The following is a 22,615-nucleotide window of genomic DNA, read 5'->3' as shown; positions in this document are numbered from 1 at the left end:
GGTTTACAAGAGTGCTAAGTGCTACCGACAGATATGGAAGCAGGTGCTTCCATGGAAACGAAGGAACAACAGTCAGTGACGAGGCATTCGACGTAGTTCTTAACGTACAAGTAGAACACGGAGGAACGAGACATATCTCAACAATTTTATACAATAGCTACAGGGAGGCCATTGTATGCGTCAGCGACCGAGCATCAGTTTTGGAAATGAGGGTAATGTAAGTACCCAATGGAATGGAATTGCGGTTTAGGCTGCAGCTGCTCACACAATCGCACCTCGTATATAGCAGTTTGCGGCGACACCCGGTGACCAGTAAAAGCGTTAACTGGGCACTTGCAGTGCAGCCAGCTCGTGAGCGGATGGTTCTGTGCGCAGTTGTGGTGCTAATGACAGAAATGAACGAGCTTAAAGTAAATCGGGCACCCATAATCCAATGCGCTTTTGTTATATTTTATTTCACGCAGGCGTCAGATGCATTGTTACAGTTTCGGTGTTTTAATCATATGTGGTTTTAATGTTCACAACCTGAAAATGAAAGCAATATGTCTTGTAATATGTTTTCTTAGGGTCTCTTACCTCAGTCGGCAGTAAAAGAAACATAATGCAATCACTTTGCACTGTTCCGTCGGTTGTTGGTGTAATATTTACACACGACATAGGTATAATATGTATAATATTTGTTATTTAGTCTATTTCACAAACCGGTTTTCGGCAGTTACACCATCATGAAGTGGTGTCATAGCCAAACACCGGTTTGTGAAACAAAGTAAATAACAAACATTATACATAATACACCAATGTCGTGTGTTTTTTCATTCACACAGAATCAACGTAGTGTCCTTCTGCCTGAACGTCCGTGTGTCTGTCTGACCGTTGAGATCTCCTTTTCTCCCGGAAGGTTATGGGGATCAAGTTGAAATGTATGTCAAATACTGAAGTGTTTTGTCCCTTGGGGTGTGTGGAGAATTTAATCTCCTACGTCAATGCAATCCAGAGGTAGGGCCATTTACGAGGTGCATTCAAGTTCTAAGGCCTCCGATTTCTTTTCTAATTCACTACTCACCCGAAATCGATGAAACTGGCGTTACTTCTCGACGTATTCGCCCTGCAGACGTACACATTTTTCACAACGCTGACGTCATGATTCCATGACAGCGGGAAGGCTTCTTTAGGAGTCTGTTTTGACCACTGGAAAATCGCTGAGGCAATAGCAGTACGGCTGGTGAATGTGCGGCCACGGAGAGTGTCTTTCATTGTTGGAAAAAGCCAAGTTACTAGGAGCCAGGTCAGGTGAGTAGGGAGCATCAGGAATCACTTCAAAGTTGTTATCACGAAGAAACTGTTGCGTAACGTTAGCTCGATGGGCGAGTGCGTTGTCTTGGTGAAACAGCACACGCGCATCCCTTCCCGGACGTTTTTGTTGCAGTGCAGGAAGGAATTTGTTCTTCAAAACATTTTCGTAGGATGCACCCATTACCGTAGTACCCTTTGGAACGCAATGGGTAAGGATTACTCCATCGCTGTCCCAGAACATGGACACCATCATTTTTTCAACACTGGCGGTTACCCGAAATTTTCTTGGTGGCGGTGAATCTGTGTGCTTCCATTGAGCTGACTGGCGCTTTGTTTCTGGCTTGAAAAATGGCATCCACGTCTCATCCATTGTCACAACCGACCAAAAGAAAGTCCCATTCATGCTGTCGCTGCACGTCAACATTGCTTGGCAACATGCCACACGGCACACGGGCAGCCATGTGGTCGCCCGTCAGCATTCGTGGCACCCACCTGGATGACACTTTTCGCATTTTCAGGTCGTCATGCAGGATTGTGTGCACAGAACCCACAGAAATGCCAACTCTGGAGGCGATCTGTTCAACAGTCATTCGGCGATCCCCCAAAACAATTCTCTCCGCTTTCTCGATCATGTCGGCAGACCGGCTTGTGCGAGCCCGAGGTTGTTTCGGTTTGTTGTCACACGATGTTCTGCCTTCATTAAACTGTCGCACGCACGAACGCATTTTCGACACGTCCATAACTCCATCACCACACGTCTCCTTCAACTGTCGATGAATTTCAATTGGTTTCACACCACGCAAATTCAGAAAACGAATGATTGCACGCTGTTCAAGTAAGGAAAAGTCACCATTTTAAGTATTTAAAACAGTTCTCGGTCTCGCCGCTGGCGGTAAAATTTCATTTGCCGTACGGTGCTGCCATCTCTGGGACATATTGACAATGAACGCGGCCTCATTTTAAAACAATGCGCATGTTTCTATCTCTTTCCAGTCCGGAGAAAAAAAATCGGAGGCCTTAGAACTTGAATGCACCTCATATGTCACATATTTCGGTATTCGCAACATCACCAATAAAAAATCTATAGGGTACATCCCGTTGACCTACAATCATAAAATTTGCAACATGGATAGTTTTACATCACAGGTCAATGAAAGAAATTCGAATGTTGATAATTTCTGATTGTATCACTTGTTTTGCATTTGTTGTCCATCTGTCTCCCGTCCACCTGCCGGCCGCGGTGGTCTAGCGGTTCTGGGCGCTCAGTCCGGAACCGCGGGACTGCTACGGTCGCAGGTTCGAATCCTGCCTCGGGCATGGATGTGTGTGATGTCCTTAGGTTAGTTAGGTTTAAGTGGTTCTAAGTTTTAGGGGACTGATGACCACAGATGTTAAGAACCATAGTGCTCAGAGCCTGTCCACCTGTTAAGATCCAGATACGGATAAATGTATCAAGCTGAAATGTATTCAGTGTAAATAATAGAAGCTTCCAAATCAATGCTATCAAGCCATACAGTCGTGTGGTTGAATGCAAGCAGTTATTCCGTGTGTCAAAAATGTTCCGAGACTGATTTTATTCCTGGGATAGAAGCGACGACAGCGCAGTAACTACGGTGACAGCTGGAACTAGCAATTTTAAACAACAGATGTGCCTTCGACGAGTCAATTACGAGCTGGCAGCGTTAAGTAGTGGACGTGTGGCTGTTGTTTGTCAGCGTTTAGTGTCATAAATCGCAATGGAGCAAATCCCTACATCAAATCGTACAAGACATTCCCTATAAGGTTGTGAGGAAGAGAAAAGTGTGTGCAAAGTTTGTCACATACACCTCGAACCTGAACAAACAGAATGACGCATGGACGCTTGCCGCGACTTCATTGAAATCAAAAACGCAGACAATTATTTTCTGGCTAAAACCATTACTGGACCGAGCGAGGTGGCGCGGTGGTTAGACACTGGACTCGCATTCGGGAGGACGACGGTTCAATCCCGCGTCCGGCCATCCTGATTTAGGTTTTCCGTGATTTCCCTAAATCACTCCAGGCAAATGCCGGGATGGTTCCTCTGAAAGGGCACGGCCGACTTCCTTCCCCATCCTTCCCTAATCCGATGAGACCGATGACCACGCTGTCTGGTCTCCTTCCCCAAAACAACCAACCAACCAAAACCATTACAGTTGGTGGGACTTGGTGTTACCCGCACGAGCTAACCACAGTAAAACAAAGTAAAGAAATTCACACGAGGTTCAGCTCTTCGACGACATAACCGAAATTCAGTACTTTGTACTTTTCTAGCAGTTCTAAGTGGTTGTGCGAACGTTGTGTGCGTTGTGCTCAATCGACATGTATACTTTTCTCTACTTTTGATTAATTCGGTTGTCAAAGATTTTGGACCGATAAAATACAGCAACCACGTCCTTGCATCCATGAAGTGGATAACTTAACTTACACTGCGTCATTCTTCTGGAGTGTTGACAGCTATTTTCCTGTTAGATGCTTGACAAAAAGGCCCGCCCCTAAGTCTTTAAAGAATCAAACTACGCTGTACAAAACAGCTTTTACAAGAACAGATAATTTTTTCATGCATCTCAGTGTTTATGCCGTCGTATTTTCTGAACTACAGGTCGTGCAATAATATAATTTTGCAGGTACATTTTGTGATATGTGTGAATACCACCTACATAATGTATACAGGTAGCAACAAACAATTAATAAATTAAAAGTTACCGCTGATCATGAAGCTCCATTTACATCCCCCCCCCCCACCTCAAATCCTGTATCATGTCAGTGACACTCTCTCCCTCTTTCGGGATAATACACAACGTGCTGCTCTTCTTGGACCTTTCTCGATGTACTACGTTAGCCGGCCGCGGTAGTCTCGCGGATCTAGGCGCGCAGTCCGGAACCGCGCGATTGCTACGGTCGCAGGTTCGAATCCTGCCTCGTGATGACTGGGTGTTGTATGCTGTCCTTAGGTTAGTTAGGTTTAAGTAGTTCTAAGTTCTAGGGGACTAATGACCACAGCTGTTAAGTCCCATAGTGCTCAGAGCCATTTGAACCATTTTGTACTGCGTCAGTCCTATCTGCTAAGGATCCCAGACCGCGCTGCAGTACTTCGAAAGAGGACGGACAAGTGTAGTGTATGCAGTCTCTTTAGTAGATCTGTTACATTTTTTAAGTATTCAGCCAATAAAACGCAGTCTTAGGTTTGCCTTCCCCACAACATTTTCTGTGCGTTCTTTACAATTTAAGTTGTTCGTAATTGGAATTCGTAGGTATTTAGTGGAATTTACGGCCTTTAGAGTTGACTGATTTATCGTGCAAACCACGTTTAACGCATTCCTTTTCGCACTGATGTGCATGCTCTCACACTTTTCATTATTTGGGGTCAACTGTCAAATTTCGGACCACACAGATATCTTTTCTAAATCGGTTTGCAATTCGTTTTGGTCTTCTGATGACTTTACTAGGCGATAAACGACAGCATTATCTGCAAACAACATAAGCCACCTGCTCAGATTATCTCTGAAATATTTTATATATTTGAGGAACAGCAGAGTGCCTATAACAGTACCTTGGGGAACGCCAGAAATAACTACTTTTTTACTCGAACTGTAACCTCTCTGACAGGGAATCACGAATCCAGTCGCATAACTGAGACGATATTCCAAAAGTAGGCAATTTAATTTTACTACAAGCCACTTGTGTGATACAGTGTCAAAATCCTTCTGAGAATCTAGAAATACGGAGCCAATTTGAAATTTCTTTTCAATAGCATTCAACACTTCGTGTGAGGAAAGCGCTAGTTGTATTTCACACGAACGGTATTTTCTAAACCCGTGTTGACTGTGGGTCAGTAGGCCATTCTCTTCAAGGTAATTCATAACGTTCGAACACAATACGTGTTCGAAAATCCTGCTTCATGTCGACGTTAACGATATGGGCCTTTAATTTAGTGGATTACTCCTACTACCTTTCTTGAATATTGTTATGACCTATCCTATTTACCAGTCTTTGGGTACGGATCTTTCGTCAAGCGGAATGTTGCATACGATTTTTAAGTATTGAGCTATTGCATTAGCATACTCTGAAAGTAACCGAATAGGTACACATTCCGGACCGGGAGACTTGCTTTTATTAAGTAATTCAAATCGCTTCACTACTCCGACGATATCTACTAAGTTCCCATAATGAGATTTTCACTCAGCAGCGGAGTTCCCACTCGTATGAAACTTCCCGGCAGATTAAAACTGTGTGCCGGACCGAGACTCGAGCTCGAGACCTTTGCCTTTCGCGGCAAGTGCTCTACCATCTGACCTACCCAAGCACGACTCACGACCCGTCGCAGAAGAGCTTCTGTGATGTTTGGAAGGTAGGAGACGAGGTACTGGCAGACCTGAGGGTGTGAGGACGGGTCGGGAGTCTTACTTGTGTAGCTCAGATGGTAGAGCATTTGAGCGCGAAAAGCAAAGTTCCGGAGTCCCAATCTCGGTCCGGCACACAGTTTCAATTTGCCAGGAAGCTTCATCTACTAAGTTAAACAAGTTTGCAGCCGTTCTTGAATCGAATTCTGGAATAGTTACTTTTTCTCCCTTGGTGATGGAATTTCGGAAGGCTGTGTTTCTGCTTCTTGCAGCACTGTCGTCGATAGTATTTCCGTTGCTATGGCGCAAAGAATGGTTCACATGACTCTGAGCACTATGGGACTTAACATCTGAGGCCATCAGTAGCCAAGAACTTAGAACTACTTAAACCTAAGCAACCTAAGGACATCACACACATCCATGCCCGAGGCAGTATTCGATCCTGCGACCGGCCGGCTACGCTATTGCGCAGAGAAGGGATTTATTGTGCCTTGAGGGGTTGACTGCCAGACTGCATTAACAGCAAAACTGTAGGAAACTTTTTCTTTCGTTATTTTTAGGGGTGTCAGATATAAAAAGTTTCGAAAAAATTTTAAGTAATGTATAAAGTTTTCTGGAAGTCTCTAAGTGGTCTCGTTCTCAAATACTGGAAGAATACACGCAGGGAAATATGCGCAGCGTGAGTTACACTGCTTGAAGACATACACACCGTTTATTTTTGTACTGGTAAACATATAACGTAAGATTATACCCCCTAATGGGTAATTTATGGCAGAATTTGTAATGTTTAAATTCAGGCAATATTTAAACGAATCAGGTGAACGGCAGCTCCTATGGGTCACTAAGCCAAAATTGATATAAATGTGTTGTTGTTTTTTCGAAATGAGATATAAGCGCAAAAACCCTTTATTTGAGCATTTGTTTTGGTGCACATAGTGGAAAAAGGTTTCCAACGACGCGCACTTCCTGTACTCTCGTGTACAGCGCCGCCTAGCAGCATACGACGACGCTGCGTGGCCATGAGTCGTTATGCAATTCTCAGTCCTCATGATGTACCCCACAACCTCCACAAGTTCGTCGCAACATTTCTGTAACACCCCGCATGTAGACGTTCCCTCCGAAGACACGTGATTATTCACAGTGTCTCCCCAGATCAGTTACGAGAGGTGGATCACAGTCCCAGACAGTGTGAGCGTGGAGAATTAAATCAGCCGTCCTGTTTGAATGGGACCCTCCTCACTCTCGCCTGAAGGGATTTAGAGAAATCACAGAAATCCCAGATCTGCAGAAAAGCAATCTGCAGCCCTGGCGAATACGAGTCGAGTGCCCTGGCGATGTGCCACCCCTCTGGGTTATACAGGGTGTCCGAAAAGTCTCCCTGATTACATAAATTGATAACTCAGGCTAGAAGTAAGATAACAATATGAAACTTGTGTCGAATTGTTTACAACTATCAAAGTTTTTTTTCTGTTCTAGGTTGTCAGTACGTAAGTAGTGGATGAGGTGCAGTGCCCAAGAAGCCATGTTAACCAATCAGGAGAAGGCACAGTGTATCCTGTGGTACCATGAGACACGACCACCAACCACAGTGCAGAGACACTTCCAGACAAAATTTGGAAGGAATCCACCTGATGTCAAGAGCGTTAAAGCCTGGTATGAGAAGTTCAACAACACAGGATCGGTTGCTGACCTTCCGAGGTCTGGTCGACCAAGAACCTCAGTAGACAGGGTGGAAGCTGTAAGGCAGTCTTTTCTGCGAAGTCCGACGAAATCGGTGCGGAGGGCCTCGCGTGAATTATAGATTCCAAAAAGCTCTCTCCATGACATTTTACACAATCGTTTATTGTTTCGTGCATACAAAGTGCAAATCGTTCAGGTCTTGTTGCCCAATGACAGTACACGCCGATATGACTTTGCGGTCGAAATGCTATCACGTATTGAGGACGATGATGGTTATCTCAGACGAATTGCCTTTTCCGAAGACTTTTTTTGTCAATGGAGTAGTGAATCGCCATAATTTGGGCATTTGGGGTTCACAACCCCCTGGCGAGGTCATGGAGTGCACCAGAGGCACTCCAAAGGTGAATGTTTGGTGCGCGCTACTGCACGATCGAATTATCGGGCCATTCTTCTTCGCTAAGACTACCATCACATCTGCAGTTCATCTGGACATGTTGCAACTGTATGCCGTTCCTCAGCTGCTTCAGTATCATCCCGATGTCTTCTTTCAGCAAAACGGTGCACCGCCTCATTGGTGTTTGGACGTCAGTGCCTATCTCGATATGACCTTTCCTGGGCAATGGATTGGTCGTGATGGGGCAACGGTTTGGCCTCCACGCTCTCCTGACATAACCCCATTAGACTTCTTTTTATGGGGTTATGTACAGGACGAGGTCTACCGAACACGTGTACCAGATCGTGAAACCCTGCGGAAACGAATAACCACAGTCGTTGAACCGATCCCTCCAGTGATCTTGGCTAATGTGTGGACGTAAACTGAATATCGCCTACATGTGCTACGTGCTACCGAGGGTGCTCATGTGGAACTTTACTGATGTGTGTAAAAAACTTTGATAGTTTGTAAACAATTAGACATCAGTTTCATATTTGCATCTTACTTCTAGCCTGAGTAGGATTTCATAGGGACAGTGGCGTAGCTGACGCTCTGCTGGAACTCCAGCGGAGCTGCAGCGCTGGGCGCTTACTTGGGCAACAGCTGGTACAGCAGTTCCTCGCACTTTCGCTTCTCCTCCAAGTAGTCGGACGTCCGCTCCTCCACCAGCGCCTCCAGGTTGTTGGCGTACTGCTCCATGCGCGACAGCAGGTTGTCCAGGATGTTGCCGCTTTCGTTCTCCCTGTAACACAGCCGCAAGGAGAATGTAACGTCATTCGCCATGGTTCTCAGGCACTAATCCTGTTACGTGTGTCGGCGTGCTTTCGGAGCCAAACTCGTCTTACAAGGAAACATCAACAACTTGCCCTCGTATTTTAGGGAGAAAAAAAGAGAACCTTGCAGTGTATCTGCCCCTGTAATCGATCCCGCTCGAAAATTTGGGCCGTAATTGCGACAGTATGCAATTATGACCTTCTGAAGGAACAGCTTTCAAACCTGGGCATGCACCGGTTGTGGGTCACTCGCTCCGTCCCACTACAGCCTCCTGATGACGAGCGCCAGGTACTGTACAGTAGAGTAGAGTAAGTAAGAGGTTTGGGAAATAATGCTTTGACATTGGTAATATGCGTTTTTTCATTGTGTCGAAGTGTACGGTTACTAACCGGCAGCAGAGGCCAGAAATCTCTTTGCTTTGAGCATTTTTACATTGTGATTCACAGATGCAGTGTCAATGAATGAAAGGAATTCATGTATCGTTAGGCAAGTAGTGTAGTGCTATTTGATTCTCAACATCGGTGTTATGATATTCTTTTATTTGGACTGTGAAGCTGACACTGCTATGGTGGAGGAGAGGCGAAATTCATCAACAATATTGGCAAGATTAATTTATGAATCGAAGACTACTTCAAAATCGATTTTCGGTCACGTAGTGACCATTCTCAGTGCCGTAACATACAATTAAAGTTGGTAGGCACTGGTGTCAAGCTATAACCACAAGCTTAGAGCGATCACATATGATCGATTTTGCTGACAATAAAACAACAAAATACGGCCAATGCTGATTTTCCTTTCAATTCTATCCACTATTTGGTCGTGGTGCACACAACACGCCATGGAGTCGCCAATCAAGAAGATCACTTCATTTCATAATACACTGAAGAGCCAAAGGAACTGGTACACCTGCCTAGTATCGTGCAGGGCCCCGCGACCAAGCAGAAGTACCGCAACACGACGTAGCATCTACCCGACTAATGTCTGAAGTAGTGTTGGAGGGAATTGATACCATGCATCCTACACGGCTGTCCATAATTTCGTAGGAGTACGAGGGGGGAGGAGATCTCTTCTGAAGAGCACGCTGCAAGGAATACCAGATATGCTCAATAATGTTCATGTCTGTGAAGTTTGATGGCCGGCGGGAGTGTTTAAACTCGGAAAAATGTTCCTGGAGCCACTCTGTAGCAATTCTTGACGTGTGGGGCGTCCAGTTCTCCTGCTGGAATTGCCCAGGTCCGTCGGAATGCACAATGGACATGAATGCATACAGGTGAACAGACAGGATGCATTCGTATGAGTCATCCGTCAGAGTCGTATCTAGACGTATCAGGGGTCCCATATCACTGCAACTGTACGCGCCCCACACCATTACAGAGCCTCCAGCAGCTTGGACAGTGCCCTGCTGACATGCAGGGTCCATAGATTCACGAGGCTGTCTCCATACCCGTACACGTCCATCCGCTCGTTATAATTTGAAACGAGACTCGTCCGACCAGGCAACGTCTTTCCAATCATCAACATTCCAGACTCGGTGTTGACGGGCCGAGGCTTTGTGTCGTGCAGTCATCAAGAGTACACGAGTGCGCCTTCCACTCCGAAAGCCCATATCGATGATGTTTCGTTGAACGGTTCGCACGCTGATACTTGTTGATGGGCCAGCACTGAAATCTGCAGCAATTTGCTGAAGGGCTGCACTTCTGTCACACTGAACGATTCTCTTCAGTCGTCGTTGGTCCCGTTCTTGCAGGATCCTTTTCCAGCCGCATCGATGCCGGAGATTTGATGTTTTACCGGGCTCCTGATATTCATTGTATACTTGTGAAATGGTCGTTCCGAAAAATCCCCACTTCATCGCTAACTCAAAGTTGTTGTGTACTGTCGCTCATGTGCCGACTATATCACCACGTTAAAACTCACATAATTCTTGATAACCTGTTACTGAAGCAGCAGCAACCGATCTAATAATTACACCAGACACTTGTTGTCTTATATAGGCATTGGCGACTACAGCCCCGTATTCCGCCTGTTTACATGTCTCTGTGTCTGAATACACCTGCTGATACCAGTTTTTTTGGCACTTCAGCGTAAATCTTCAGTTGGTCATGTTTATTCATTTTGAATTTGAGGCCCCTATACGACTACACAATATCAACATGAGAATATTCTTAAAAATAATATTTATCATATATGTCCGTGAGGTTGAAATGCTATTTACTCATATTACTTACTGTTATCTGCATGGAATAAAATGTGTTCTCAAACAAGGTTTCAATACACGATGGGCAGATGTATCCAACTTCGGTCTTCCATCGTCTTCGATATTCCATGAACACGAGCGCTCTGCTCCTCACTTCGCTATACACTACTTCCTGCGAGGTGCATTCAAGTTCTAAGGCCTCCGATTTTTTTTCTAATTAACTACTCACCCGAAATCGATGAAACTGGCGTTACTTCTCTACGTAATCGCCCTGCAGACGTACACATTTTTCACAACGCTGACGCCATGATTCCATGGCAGCGGCGACGGCTTCTTTAGGAGTCTGTTTTGAGCACTGGAAAATCGCTGAGGCAACAGCAGCACGGCTGGTGAATGTGCGGCCACGGAGAGTGTCTTTCATTGTTGGAAAAAGCCAAGTCACTAGGAGCCAGGTGAGGTGAGTAGGGAGCATGAGGAATCACTTCAAAGTTGTTATCACAAAGAAACTGTTGTGTAACGTTAGCTCGATGTGCGGGTGCGTTGTCTTGGTGAAACAGCACACGCGCAGCCCTTTCCGGACGTTTTTGTTGCAGTGCAGGAAGGAATTTGTTCTTCAAAACATTTTCGTAGGATGCACCTGTTACCGTAGTGCCCTTTGGAACGCAATGGGTAAGGATTACGCCCTCGCTGTCCCAGAACATGGACACCATCATTTTTTCAGCACTGGTGGTTACCCGAAATTTTTTTGGTGGCGGTGAATCTGTGTGCTTCCATTGAGCTGACTGGCGCTTTGTTTCTGGATTGAAAAATGGCATCCACGTCTCATCCATTGTCACAACCGACGAAAAGAAAGTCCCATTCATGCTGTCGTTGCGCGTCAACATTGCTCGGCAACATGCCACACGGGCAGCCGTGTGGTCGTCAGTCAGCATTCCTGGCACCCACCTGGATGACACTTTTCGCATTTTCAGGTAGTCATGCAGGATTGTGTGCACAAAACCCACAGAAATGCCAACTCTGGAGGCGATCTGTTCAACAGTCATTCGGCGATCCCCCAAAATAATTCTCTCCACTTTCTCGATCATGTCGTCAGACCGGCTTGTGCGAGCCCGAGGTTGTTTCGGTTTGTTGGAACACGATGTTCTGCCTTCATTAAACTGTCGCACCCATGAACGCACTTTCGACACATCCATAACTCCATCACCACATGTCTCCTTCAACTGTCGATGAATTTCAATTGGTTCCACACCACGCAAATTCAGAAAACGAATGATTGCACGCTGTTCAAGTAAGGAAAACGTCGCCATTTTAAGTATTTAAAACAGTTCTCATTCTCGCCGCTGGCGGTAAAATTCCATCTGCCGTACAGTGCTGCCATCTCTGGGACATATTGACAATGAACGCGGCCTCATTTTAAAACAATGCGCATGTTTCTATCCCTTTCCAGTCCGGAGAAAAAAAATCGGAGGCCTTAGAACTTGAATGCACCTCGTACTTCGTACTTGGGCAGAGCAAGTGAGAAACAACTGGGGCTCGCGGAAGTTTAACACCTATACTTTCAGGAGGTCATAACTGCGTCCTGTGCTAATTATGGCTTAAACTTTCGAGCGGAATCGATGTCGGAACTGATATCTTGAAAATGAGCATTTTTTCTATAAACTATGAGGTCAAGTTGGGGATCTTTCCTTATTAGACAGGGATCAGATGCTAATGTTGCGAAACGGGCTATGAAGTTTTCGTACAAAGAACAGTAGAAGCTCTTCAAATTCATGAAAGCGATATTTATTTCCTTAGGAGGAGTTTGTGGAGGAAGTACGAGAGGGGTTGGAGCTGATGAGGAAGGACAGGTTTCGCTCAAGTTACACCCGATTTTACTGGCCACAGTGTTTGCGCAGCAATAGCGGTCGCGCTAACAATTCGCCTGCCTTGATCTTCGCCGTTGAATAACGACTTACAGCCGTTTTTCAGGATCAAATGAAAGACAAGTTTTTTGTGTCCATCCTTGAGACTGCAGGTCTGGGTCTCTAAGGCCGTTTACTATTAGAAGAACCTGAAACAAAACAAAAAATGATTCAAATGGCTCTAAGCACTATGGGACTTAACATCTGAGGTCATCAGCCCCGTAGACTTAGAACTAAGTAAACCTAACTAACCTAAGGACATCACACACATCCATGCCGAGGCAGGATTCGAACCTACGACTGTAGTGGCCGCGTGGTTCCGGACTGAAACACCTAGAACCGCTCGGGCACCACGGCCGGCGAACCTGAAACACTTACAACCGTTCTTATAATGTAGTTTATTGTGTAGCTGAAAGTTTCGGCGCTTGAGTGCACCATTTTCAGGCCTTAGTTGATCTCGAGAGAGTTAACACCGCCGGCCGATGTGGCCGAACGGTTCTAGGCCCTTCAGTCTGGAACAGCGCGACCACTACGGTCGCAGGTTCGAATCCTGCTTCGGGCATGGATGTGTGTGATGTCCTTAGGTTAGTTAGGCATAAGTAGTTCTAAGTTCTAGGGGACTGTGACCTCAGATGTTAAGTCTCATAGCGCTCAGAGCCATTTGAACCATTTGAACCAAGAGTTAACACCATCTGTATACACTATGAATCAGTGTACAACGTAGCTGGTTTACACAGACTACCTGCAACGGTGATGTCTCTCCACACACAACTGTCAACTCAGATGACACTTTATGGTAGGAAAACATCACCATTGCAGGTAGTCTGTGTAAACCAGCTACGTTGGCCACTGATGCATCGTATATGCAGATGATGTTAACCCCTTCTGGGTCAACTAACGCCTGAAGATGGTGCATTGAAGCGTGAAGCGCCGAAACTGGCAGCTACACAATAAACTACATCATAAGAACGGCTGCAAGTGTTTCATTTTCTTACAAATGAAAGACAAGTGGGTGGGATTTTCTTCATACGTTTCGTTCATTATCTCGAAGGGTGAAGTGGGGCGTTGCTCAAACGTAAAGCACAGTCCTCTTCAGTCAAATACCAAACGAGCCGATAGTTGAGTGGTGCAGCTCTCAAGTGCAAATTTTTGGGAGGGGGTTTCCAGTTCAGACATTTGGCTGACATCAACTGATAATCCTCGTGAAGACCTATTCGAAAACAGCTGATTGGAGCAGTTCTAAGTTATTTCTGACACAATAAGCCGCAAATAAAAATATGAAGGCTTAGTATGTGTCTTCACTGCTGTCCATAAAATTGTAATACTAGGAATAATAAAAAAATACACGGAAGCGCCAAAGATATGTTTACAGACATGCGTATTCAAATACAGAGATACGTAAACAGGCAGAATACGGCGCTGCGGTCGGCAACTCCTGTACGAGACAACAAGTGTCTGGGGCAGTTGTTAGATCGCTTACTGCTGCTACAGTGGCAGGTTATCAAGATTTAAGTCAGTTTGAACGTGGTGCTATGGTCGGCGCACGAGTGATAGGACACAGCATCTCCTATGTAGTGATGAAGCGGGGATTTTCCCGTACGACGATTTCACGATTGTGCCGTGAATATCAGGACTCCGGTAAAACATCAAACCTCCGACATCGCTGCACCTGGAAAAAAAATCCCGCAGGAATGGGGCCAACGACGATTGAAGAGAATGGTTCAACGTGACAGAAGTGCAACCCTTCCGCAAATTGCTGCACAGTTCAATGATGGGCCATCAGCAAGTGTCAGCATGCGAGCCATTCAACAGAATATCATCGATTTGGGCTTTCGAAGCCGAAGGCCCGATCGTGTAGACTTGATGACTGCGCACCACAAAGCTTTACGTCTCGCCTGGACCTGTCAACACCGACATTGGACTGCTGATGACTGGACACATGTTTCCTGGTCAGACGAGTCTCGTTCCAAACTGTATCGAGCAGGCGGACGTGTTAGGCTATGGAGACAACCTCTTGAAACCATCCAACCTGTATATCAGCAGAGGTTCAAATGGTTCAAATGGCTCTGAGCACTATGGGACTCAACTGCTGAGGTCATTAGTCCCCTAGAACTTAGAACTAGTTAAACCTAACTAACCTAAGGACATCACAAACATCCATGCCCGAGGCAGGATTCGAACCTGCGACCGTAGCGGTCTTGCGGTTCCAGACTGCAGCGCCTTTAACCGCACGGCCACTTCGGCCGGCTTATCAGCAGAGGACTGTCAAAGCTGGTGGAGGCTCTGCTGTAGTGTGGGGCGTGTGCAGTTGGAGTGATATAGGATCCATGATGCGTCTAGCTACGACTCTGACAGGTGACAGGTACGGATGCATCTTTTCTGATCACCTGCATCCATTCATCTCCATTGTGCATTTTGACGGACTTGGGCAATTCCAGCAGGACAATGCGACACTCCACAAGTTCAGAATTGCTACAGAGTGGCTCCAGGAACACTTCCGAGCTTAAACATTTGCGCTGCCCCCCAAATTCCCCCAGATATCAACATTATTGAGCATATCAGGGATGCCTTGGAAAGTGCTGTTCTGAAGAAATCTTCACCACCCTTGCTCTTACGGATTTATGGATAGTCCTGCAGGATTCATGGTGTTAGTTCCCTCCAGCACTACGTCAGCCATTAGTAGAGGCCATGCCACGTCGTGTTGCGGCACATCTGCGTGCCTGCTGGTGCTCTACACGATATTAGGCAAGTGTAACACTTTCTTTGGCTCGTCAGTTTACGTTGCAGTAAGAACAATACATGGTTAAATTTGTATGTGACTTGTAGGTATTTGTGGTGATAAATGTAGTAGACAGTGTTGCCACACCCGACAGCTGCAATGACTGTAAACTGGCCACCTGGACAGAGTCGAATACAGTTTGAATAACAGATACAGGCACGTCACTCCATACTGCTTCAGCTCTGTGACAGAGGTCTTCAGTAGTAGTGAATGGCTCGCGGCCGGCTGCCAGTCTCTCCACCACGAAGCCACGTGTTTTCAGAGGGTGATACATCTGGCTGAAGTACTCGCCAGGTCAACACTACAACATTCACTGTACTGAGGTATGTCATGAAAGCTAGGACAAAATGGTCTTGCATTATCTAGTTGAACGGAAACGTCACGGAGGCCTCCAAGATGTGACACATATGTTGGCCTTAGCACCTCAGAAATGTAACGTTTTCTGTCCGAATTCCCGACTGTGCGAACCCAAGTTTATCTCGTGTATCCACTCACACCCAAAACCATCACGGCATCTGCTGGGCAGGCAGTGTGGTCCGCTCACCTCGTATCTCCTCCGAATCTCCACACACTGACACGTCAATCGTAATGTTTACACAGAACCGGTGCCTTGTTTGAAAGGACAGGGTGTTAGAAAAAAGTGTTCCATATTTTCAGAACAAAAACGAGAACAAGTGCCCACCAAACATGCGCTCCAAAATGCAGAGCTTACCCCTTTGAGTCCCAACAGCATAAAAAAATCAGTTCTAAAATTTTTCACAAAATCGACCTCTACCACCACAGCAAGCAACGCATACAAGACGAAACTGACAAACAGTGAACAATCAATGGTTTAAGGTGGTGGTTTCACTTCGAAATATAATTTTAATTTTTTTACAAAATTAATCTGTACCATCGTAATAAACAACGAACACAGGCTGAAATTTCCAAAAAGTACACAATCAATTATATTAGGAAGGTGATTTTACTTTCTGGGACATACAGATATCAAACACTCATCGTTTCATGAGATATACCCCAAAGCAATTTCGCAATTTTCTTGGACAGAATTTCATATCTCGCAACTAACATAAAGTCATAATGCCTAAAAGAAATTATAGTCCTAAATACCAAGCAAAAAACGCCTGAAATACAATAAATTTATATGAGCACTTCATACTACTCCCGCAGCTTCATTTAGAAACCACTCATTAAAGATCCCAAACTCAAATTAACGTTACTAAAATAATTTCCATTCTCAAAGATCTCCTCACTGTGATCGCTACAACATAAACAATCAGAATATGACATCGGTTTATCCATGCGAAAGGCAGTGCACTGGAGCTAAAAATAAAATTAAAAAATTCGCTAAAATCGTGGTTGCAACTGATACTCAAAGAGTTAAGAACTGCGAGCACTTGTACATTTTCGCTACTGTGAAATGCATCTCTTACACTGCAGCTCTTTGCTATTACGAGTGATGTACACAATGCAGTAAACAAATTAGGACATAGTCGTCTGTCATTTTCCACGGACACAGAGCGCAATAAATATCTGTCGATACTGTATACTACCACACTTCTGAGTAACTGCAGTCGATACATTAATTCTAATGGAACCATTTCACAAATTTACAAAACAAAAACTGTTCTGTTTTGTAAATTTGTGAAGTGCTTTTACACTGTAGTTTTATTTTTTCACATACCAACATAATGGAAGCCACCTTTTCAGCACGGATTCCATTAGAGCTAATGAATGCGCTGAACCCTGAACGCGGTTTACATTAACAGATGACCGGAGTTTCATTTTTTTCTTCTATGATTCTTTCTTTCTATCGTCCCTCGCTGGTGTGGGCGGGCTGGCAGCGTTATAGGAAAACTACTCTTTAAGCCTAACCCTATCACCAATAATTTTGGTGATGTTGCAAGGAGGGGATATCAAGCAAACTGAAGAGTTGATATTTGGTAATGGGTGTAGTGTGGGATAGGGATTTGAGATAAGTGTAACTACAGTGGAGGCGACACTACAGTTATATGGAGGAACGAATAGGGAACGATGGTAAGAGATGAAGGGGTTTTCATATCTGGTTGGTAAGGAGTGGGTTAGGTTTAATAGGAAGAGCGAAAATGTTGATGGATTTCATTTTCTGACAGAAAGAATCTGTTGAAATTGCGTAGAATGAGTAGCGAAGAATGTAGGGTTGATGAGAGGCATTGTTACAATCGGAGCAGATGCCAGGATTAGAGATTAGAGGGGAAAGAATGTTGTTCGAACTACTGAATCTGTAAGATATACGGAGGCATTCGATGACATAGAAGAAATAGAATAGTAATGAGCAGATAAAGGTCGCATGTAAAGAAGGTTAAATGGGTATGGAAAGCCAAGCAGAGCGCGTATCTTTCGAGGATCTGGAGAGAGTGATAGAAATTTGTTGGAGAGTGTATATAGGCTATAATAGCGTTGGAGAGAGTGGAGAAGATGCGTTCCTTTTAGAGGGGAGGGGGAGGGGGCAATGCAACCCAACTCATTGGCCGACTTGTAGTTTCAAAATAACGTGGGCTTTGTATTGTATCGGTAATAAGTAGGGTTTCAATGTTACTGGGAAGTCGAGGTACTTCAGCGCGTTTTTTAATTGGATAGGGTGGTCACGACTGGTCAGAAAAAAATGATGATGATGTTTGGTTTGTGGCGCGCTCAACTGCGCGGTTATCAGCGCCCGTACAAATTCCCAACCTTTGCTCAGTCCAGTCTCACCACTTTCATGAAAGATGACGAAATGATGAGGACAACACAAACACCCAGTCATCTCGTGGCAGGTGAAGATCCCTAACCCCGCCGGGAATCGAACCCGGGATCCCGTGCTCGGGAAGCGAGAACGCGACCGCGAGACCATGAGTTGCGGACTGGTAGGAAAAAAGTCATTAGAGAAAAAGGGCGATATGTCTTAACCGTTTATCATAGCTACTACGCTGACGTGTGTGTGTGGGAGCGTATAAAACTTGACTGCTGCTGCTGGAAAAACCGAAGTCAGTTGCGCCGCTATAACGGCGTTGTATTAAGTCAAACGTGAAACGCCGAGTACCTCAGTTATAATTTATTTCGATCGTTACTTTGGCATAATGTGTCTCCACAGCACATTGTCATTGTCGCGAACGGGTAGTATTACATTATTTTCTGAACCCCCTTCTTCCATTGCACATTTTTTGAGACGTAATAGCTTGCCGTATTCGCTATCGGTTTCTGCAAGTTGTGTGATGTTACAATTTCAGCGTCTCTACCAAAGTTAACTCCCAGCAGGGGAACATTTAAGTTGGTTGCTAAATGTGGCTACGAGGCCAATGACACAACGACCTGCAGAACCAGACTGCCTACCTTCTGCAGCGAGAGTTCGTACGACGCTACGCTCCTTCGTGTAAGACATCCGCTCACCTTTAAGACCAGTGAAGGGGTTGATTAACCTGTAGATAGGATCTCAACTACTTTGGTAAAAACAACCTACGTTGCTGAAGCTCTGTATCCTTCACTTAAATTATTATACACAGGGTTCGTATTGTAATCAAAGTAATTTGTTCTCCACACCAAAATCCAAGGAGCCTTCACTGGGTCACAGATTAAGAGTAATAGACTTCCGAACGCACCGTTTAAGAAGAATTAAACACATGGCTAACAGTTAAGTGCTCACTTTCGTTAAAACATTCCTCTCACGCGGGATTTTCTTCACGAAACGCCAGGTTACTGAAACTCTCCTATGTCACGGTTTATCTTTTTTAATGAGTGGTCATTCTTCTGACTGGTTTGATGCTGCCCACCATGAATACCTCTCCTGTACTAACCTCTTGCTCTCCAAGTAGCAATTGCAGCTAAGGCCCTCAAGTACACTCTTGAGCAAAACTTATGGACGAAAGTAACTTTCGCATGACGTGTTGCTGCCATACTGTGAAATTACACAGTTCTTCGAAACCTGCACCACACATAGAACGAACCTCTTATAGTACACTGCCGGCCGGGATGGCCAAGCGGTTAAAGGCGCTACAGTCTGGAACAGCGCGACCGCTACGGTCGCAGGTTCGAATCCTGCCTCGGGCATGGATGTGTGTGATGTCCTTAGGTTAGTTAGGTTTAAGTAGTTCTAAGTTCTAGGGGACTGATGACCTTAGAAGTTAAGTCCCATAGTGCTCAGAGCCATTTGAACCATTTATAGTACACTACAGTACAGTACTCTGCAGAAGGTAACCGAAAAAAATACGAAACGAGACGCACAAACATGACTCTTTTAATCAATTACAGTAACTACATTGAGGTCGTCACGATTTATGGTTGTACCTGGACATTACAAAAGGAGCGTATGGTTATTGATCGAGTGTGGGATCACCAAGGATGGCAATGCAAGCTCTGCACGTTCTCCCATGCTGGCCACAAAACTGGTGAGGAGTTTTTGTGGTAGAGCGTTCTACTCTTCCACCAGCGAGGCTGACCACTGGTGGCTGGTCGTTGGTGCACGTGGACGGGCTGCGATACGTCTCACCAACGCATAACACGCGTGCTCGATAGGCCATCAAGTTCGTCGTATATTCTCTCGGCCCAAGAGCTCTTCAAACTGGGCAGTTCGACAGTTCGATAAGGCCGCGGACTGTCATCTATAAAAATGAAGTAACGGCCGAAAGCACCCCTGGAAAGTCGAACTTGGGACGGAGTACAGTGTCACAATACCGTTAACCGGTAACGGCAGCGTGTTCAAATATTTGGCGGTAAGTACTCCCATGCAACATTATGCCTCCCCGCAGAGTAACACCTGGATCACTACACCATCATGTTCCATAATTTTTCCGAGTTCATTACGCGTTCCCATCTCACGACGTACGAGGATATCAGAACCACTGCGACCGAGCCAGATAGCGCAGTGGTTAGCACACTGGACTCGCATTCGGGATTTAAAGTTCGTATCAGTTACTAGAATGAAAATTTCACTCTGCAGCGGAGTGTGCGCTGAAATGAAATTTCCTGGCAGATTAAAACTGTGTGCCGGACCGAGACTTGGTAGAGCACTTGCCCGCGAAAGGCAAAGGTCCCGAGTTCGAGTGACGCTCCGGCACACAGTTTTAATCTGCCAGGAAGTTTCATATCAGCGCACACTCCGCTGCAGAGTGAAAATCTCATTCTGGAAACATCCCCCAGGCTGTGGCTAAGCCATGTCTCCGCAGTAACCTTTATTACAGGAGTGCTAGTTCTGCAAGGTTTGCAGGAGAGATTCTGTTAAGTTTGGAAGGTAGGAGACGAGGTACTGGCGGAATTAAAGCTGTGAGGAGGGGTCGTGAGTCGTGCTTGGGTTGCTCAGTTGGCAGAGCACTTGCACACGAAAGTCAAAGGTCCCGAGTTCGAGTCTCGTTTCTTATCAGTTCTTATTTTTATTCTCTCTATTATTGAATGAGCGTTTTATTAATGTGATTGCGTATTATTATTAATTGATTGTTAATTATGGTTTGGTTTAGCGATTCCTTTTTACCGTTTGCTCCTTTTATTTAAGTCGAGACCTTTTAATTATGTTTGCTGTAGTTATGAAGTCTATATTGCTTACTGTTCTCCATAAGTTAAAGAATACAGTAATACCATATGCGTTTCGCAGCAGCAGATCTCGTTGAGTCTCCTTGCTGGAGCTTCTCCACCTGAAATCGCTAAAGATAATTTATCGCTCTACGGAAATCGATCGGTACAGCCAAGTGTTATGCTGTGTCATTTGTATGGAGTGTGGCGTCCAACTTCCGTTCGTGAAATTATTTAGGTCTTCGGAGAAATATTTTCGACGAATCCCAAAATCATGTAAGACTGCAGGTTCGCACCACAACACTTCCGAACGACTTGCGTCTTTATAATAACTGAATATTTCTTTTGAAATGATTAAGGGTTATGAACTCTACACACCTGATATTCCTTTTGTGCTTTTATATGTATTTTTTTCTTCAATACCATAAAACATAGATTACTGCCTTAATGGCGGCTTCCAACAATCTCCTCTCAATCCGACTTCGAACATCTCTCTTCAAATGTCCAACATGGAATAATTATCTCTTTACCATAGATTAATATGGTCTATATGTCTTTTTTATCGAGTTCGCACTGAAATGCTTAAATCCCACGTGGTATTTAACTCTCGCGCAGGTATGTTACATCTGTCGTCCTATTAGTAGTCGGTCTCACCAATCTTCTGTATTTTTGCATGAAATAACACTACAGGGAGGACGACGATTTTGCGAAGGGTTGTGTACTGTACTGATCTCTACGTGGTTGGTATTTATTGGGAATAATTCACGTAGCACATAGTTCCACTCGACTGACTCCAGTGTTTAAGAAATTATGAAAGAACGGTCCCGGAAAATTACAGACAAATATTCCTAACTTTTGTATGCTGCAGAATCCTTGAACACATACAGGTAGAATATAATAAACTGTTTTGAGGCTAGCCAACTTAGGCCCACGAATCAGCATTTTTATAGAAAGTATCACTCGTGGGAAACTCAGCGAGCCCTTCTCCCACGTGATATACTATGGATGAAGGGCAATAGGCACATTCCATGTTTCTACATTTCCGCAAAGCATTTGACACAGAACTCCACTGCAGGCTGTTAGGGAAGGTACGAGCATATGGAATAAGTTCACAGATACACTATGTGTCAAAAGTATTCGGACACCCACAAAAACATACGTTTTTCATATCAAGGGCATTGTGCTGCCACATACTGCCAGGTACTCCATATCAGCGACCTCAGTAGTCCTTACACATAGTAAGAGAGCAAAATGGGACGCTCCACGGAACTCACAGACTTCGAACGTGATCAGGTGATTGGGTGTCACTTGAGTCATACGTCCGAACACGAGATTTCCACACTCCTAAATATCCCTAGGTTCACAGTTCCCGATGTGATAGTGAAGTAGAAAGGACACGTACAGCACAAAAGCGTAGAGGCCGACCTCGTCTGCTGACTGACAGAGACCACCGACAATTGAAGGGGGTCGTAATGTGTAATGGGCAGACATCTATGCAGAGCATCACACAGGAATTCCAAACTGAATTAGGATGCACTGCAAGTACTGTGACAATTAGGCGGGAGGTGAGAAAACTTTGATTTCATGGCCGAGCGGCTACTCATAAGCCACACATCACGCCCGTAAAAGCAGAACGACGCGTCGCTTGGTGTAAGGAGCACAAACACTGGAGGACCG

At 45.0% G+C, this 22,615-nt stretch overlaps 1 protein-coding gene across 1 annotated transcript in view; it reads right to left on the bottom strand.

Annotated features, from left to right (window-relative positions):
• LOC124613802 (atrial natriuretic peptide receptor 1-like) overlaps nt 1-22,615 on the bottom strand; it is a 459,276-nt gene that overhangs the window by 90,554 nt on the left and 346,107 nt on the right. The window contains exon 14 of the mRNA XM_047142525.1: nt 8,360-8,509. Coding sequence (XP_046998481.1) covers nt 8,360-8,509 — 150 coding nt within the window. The remainder of the gene's footprint in view (nt 1-8,359; nt 8,510-22,615) is intronic.

The sequence above is a fragment of the Schistocerca americana genome, chromosome 4 (genome assembly GCF_021461395.2).
Source record: "Schistocerca americana isolate TAMUIC-IGC-003095 chromosome 4, iqSchAmer2.1, whole genome shotgun sequence".
NCBI lineage: Eukaryota > Metazoa > Arthropoda > Insecta > Orthoptera > Acrididae > Schistocerca > Schistocerca americana.
Note: the sequence above shows the minus strand (reverse complement) of the source record. Positions and strands in the feature narration are given on the sequence as shown.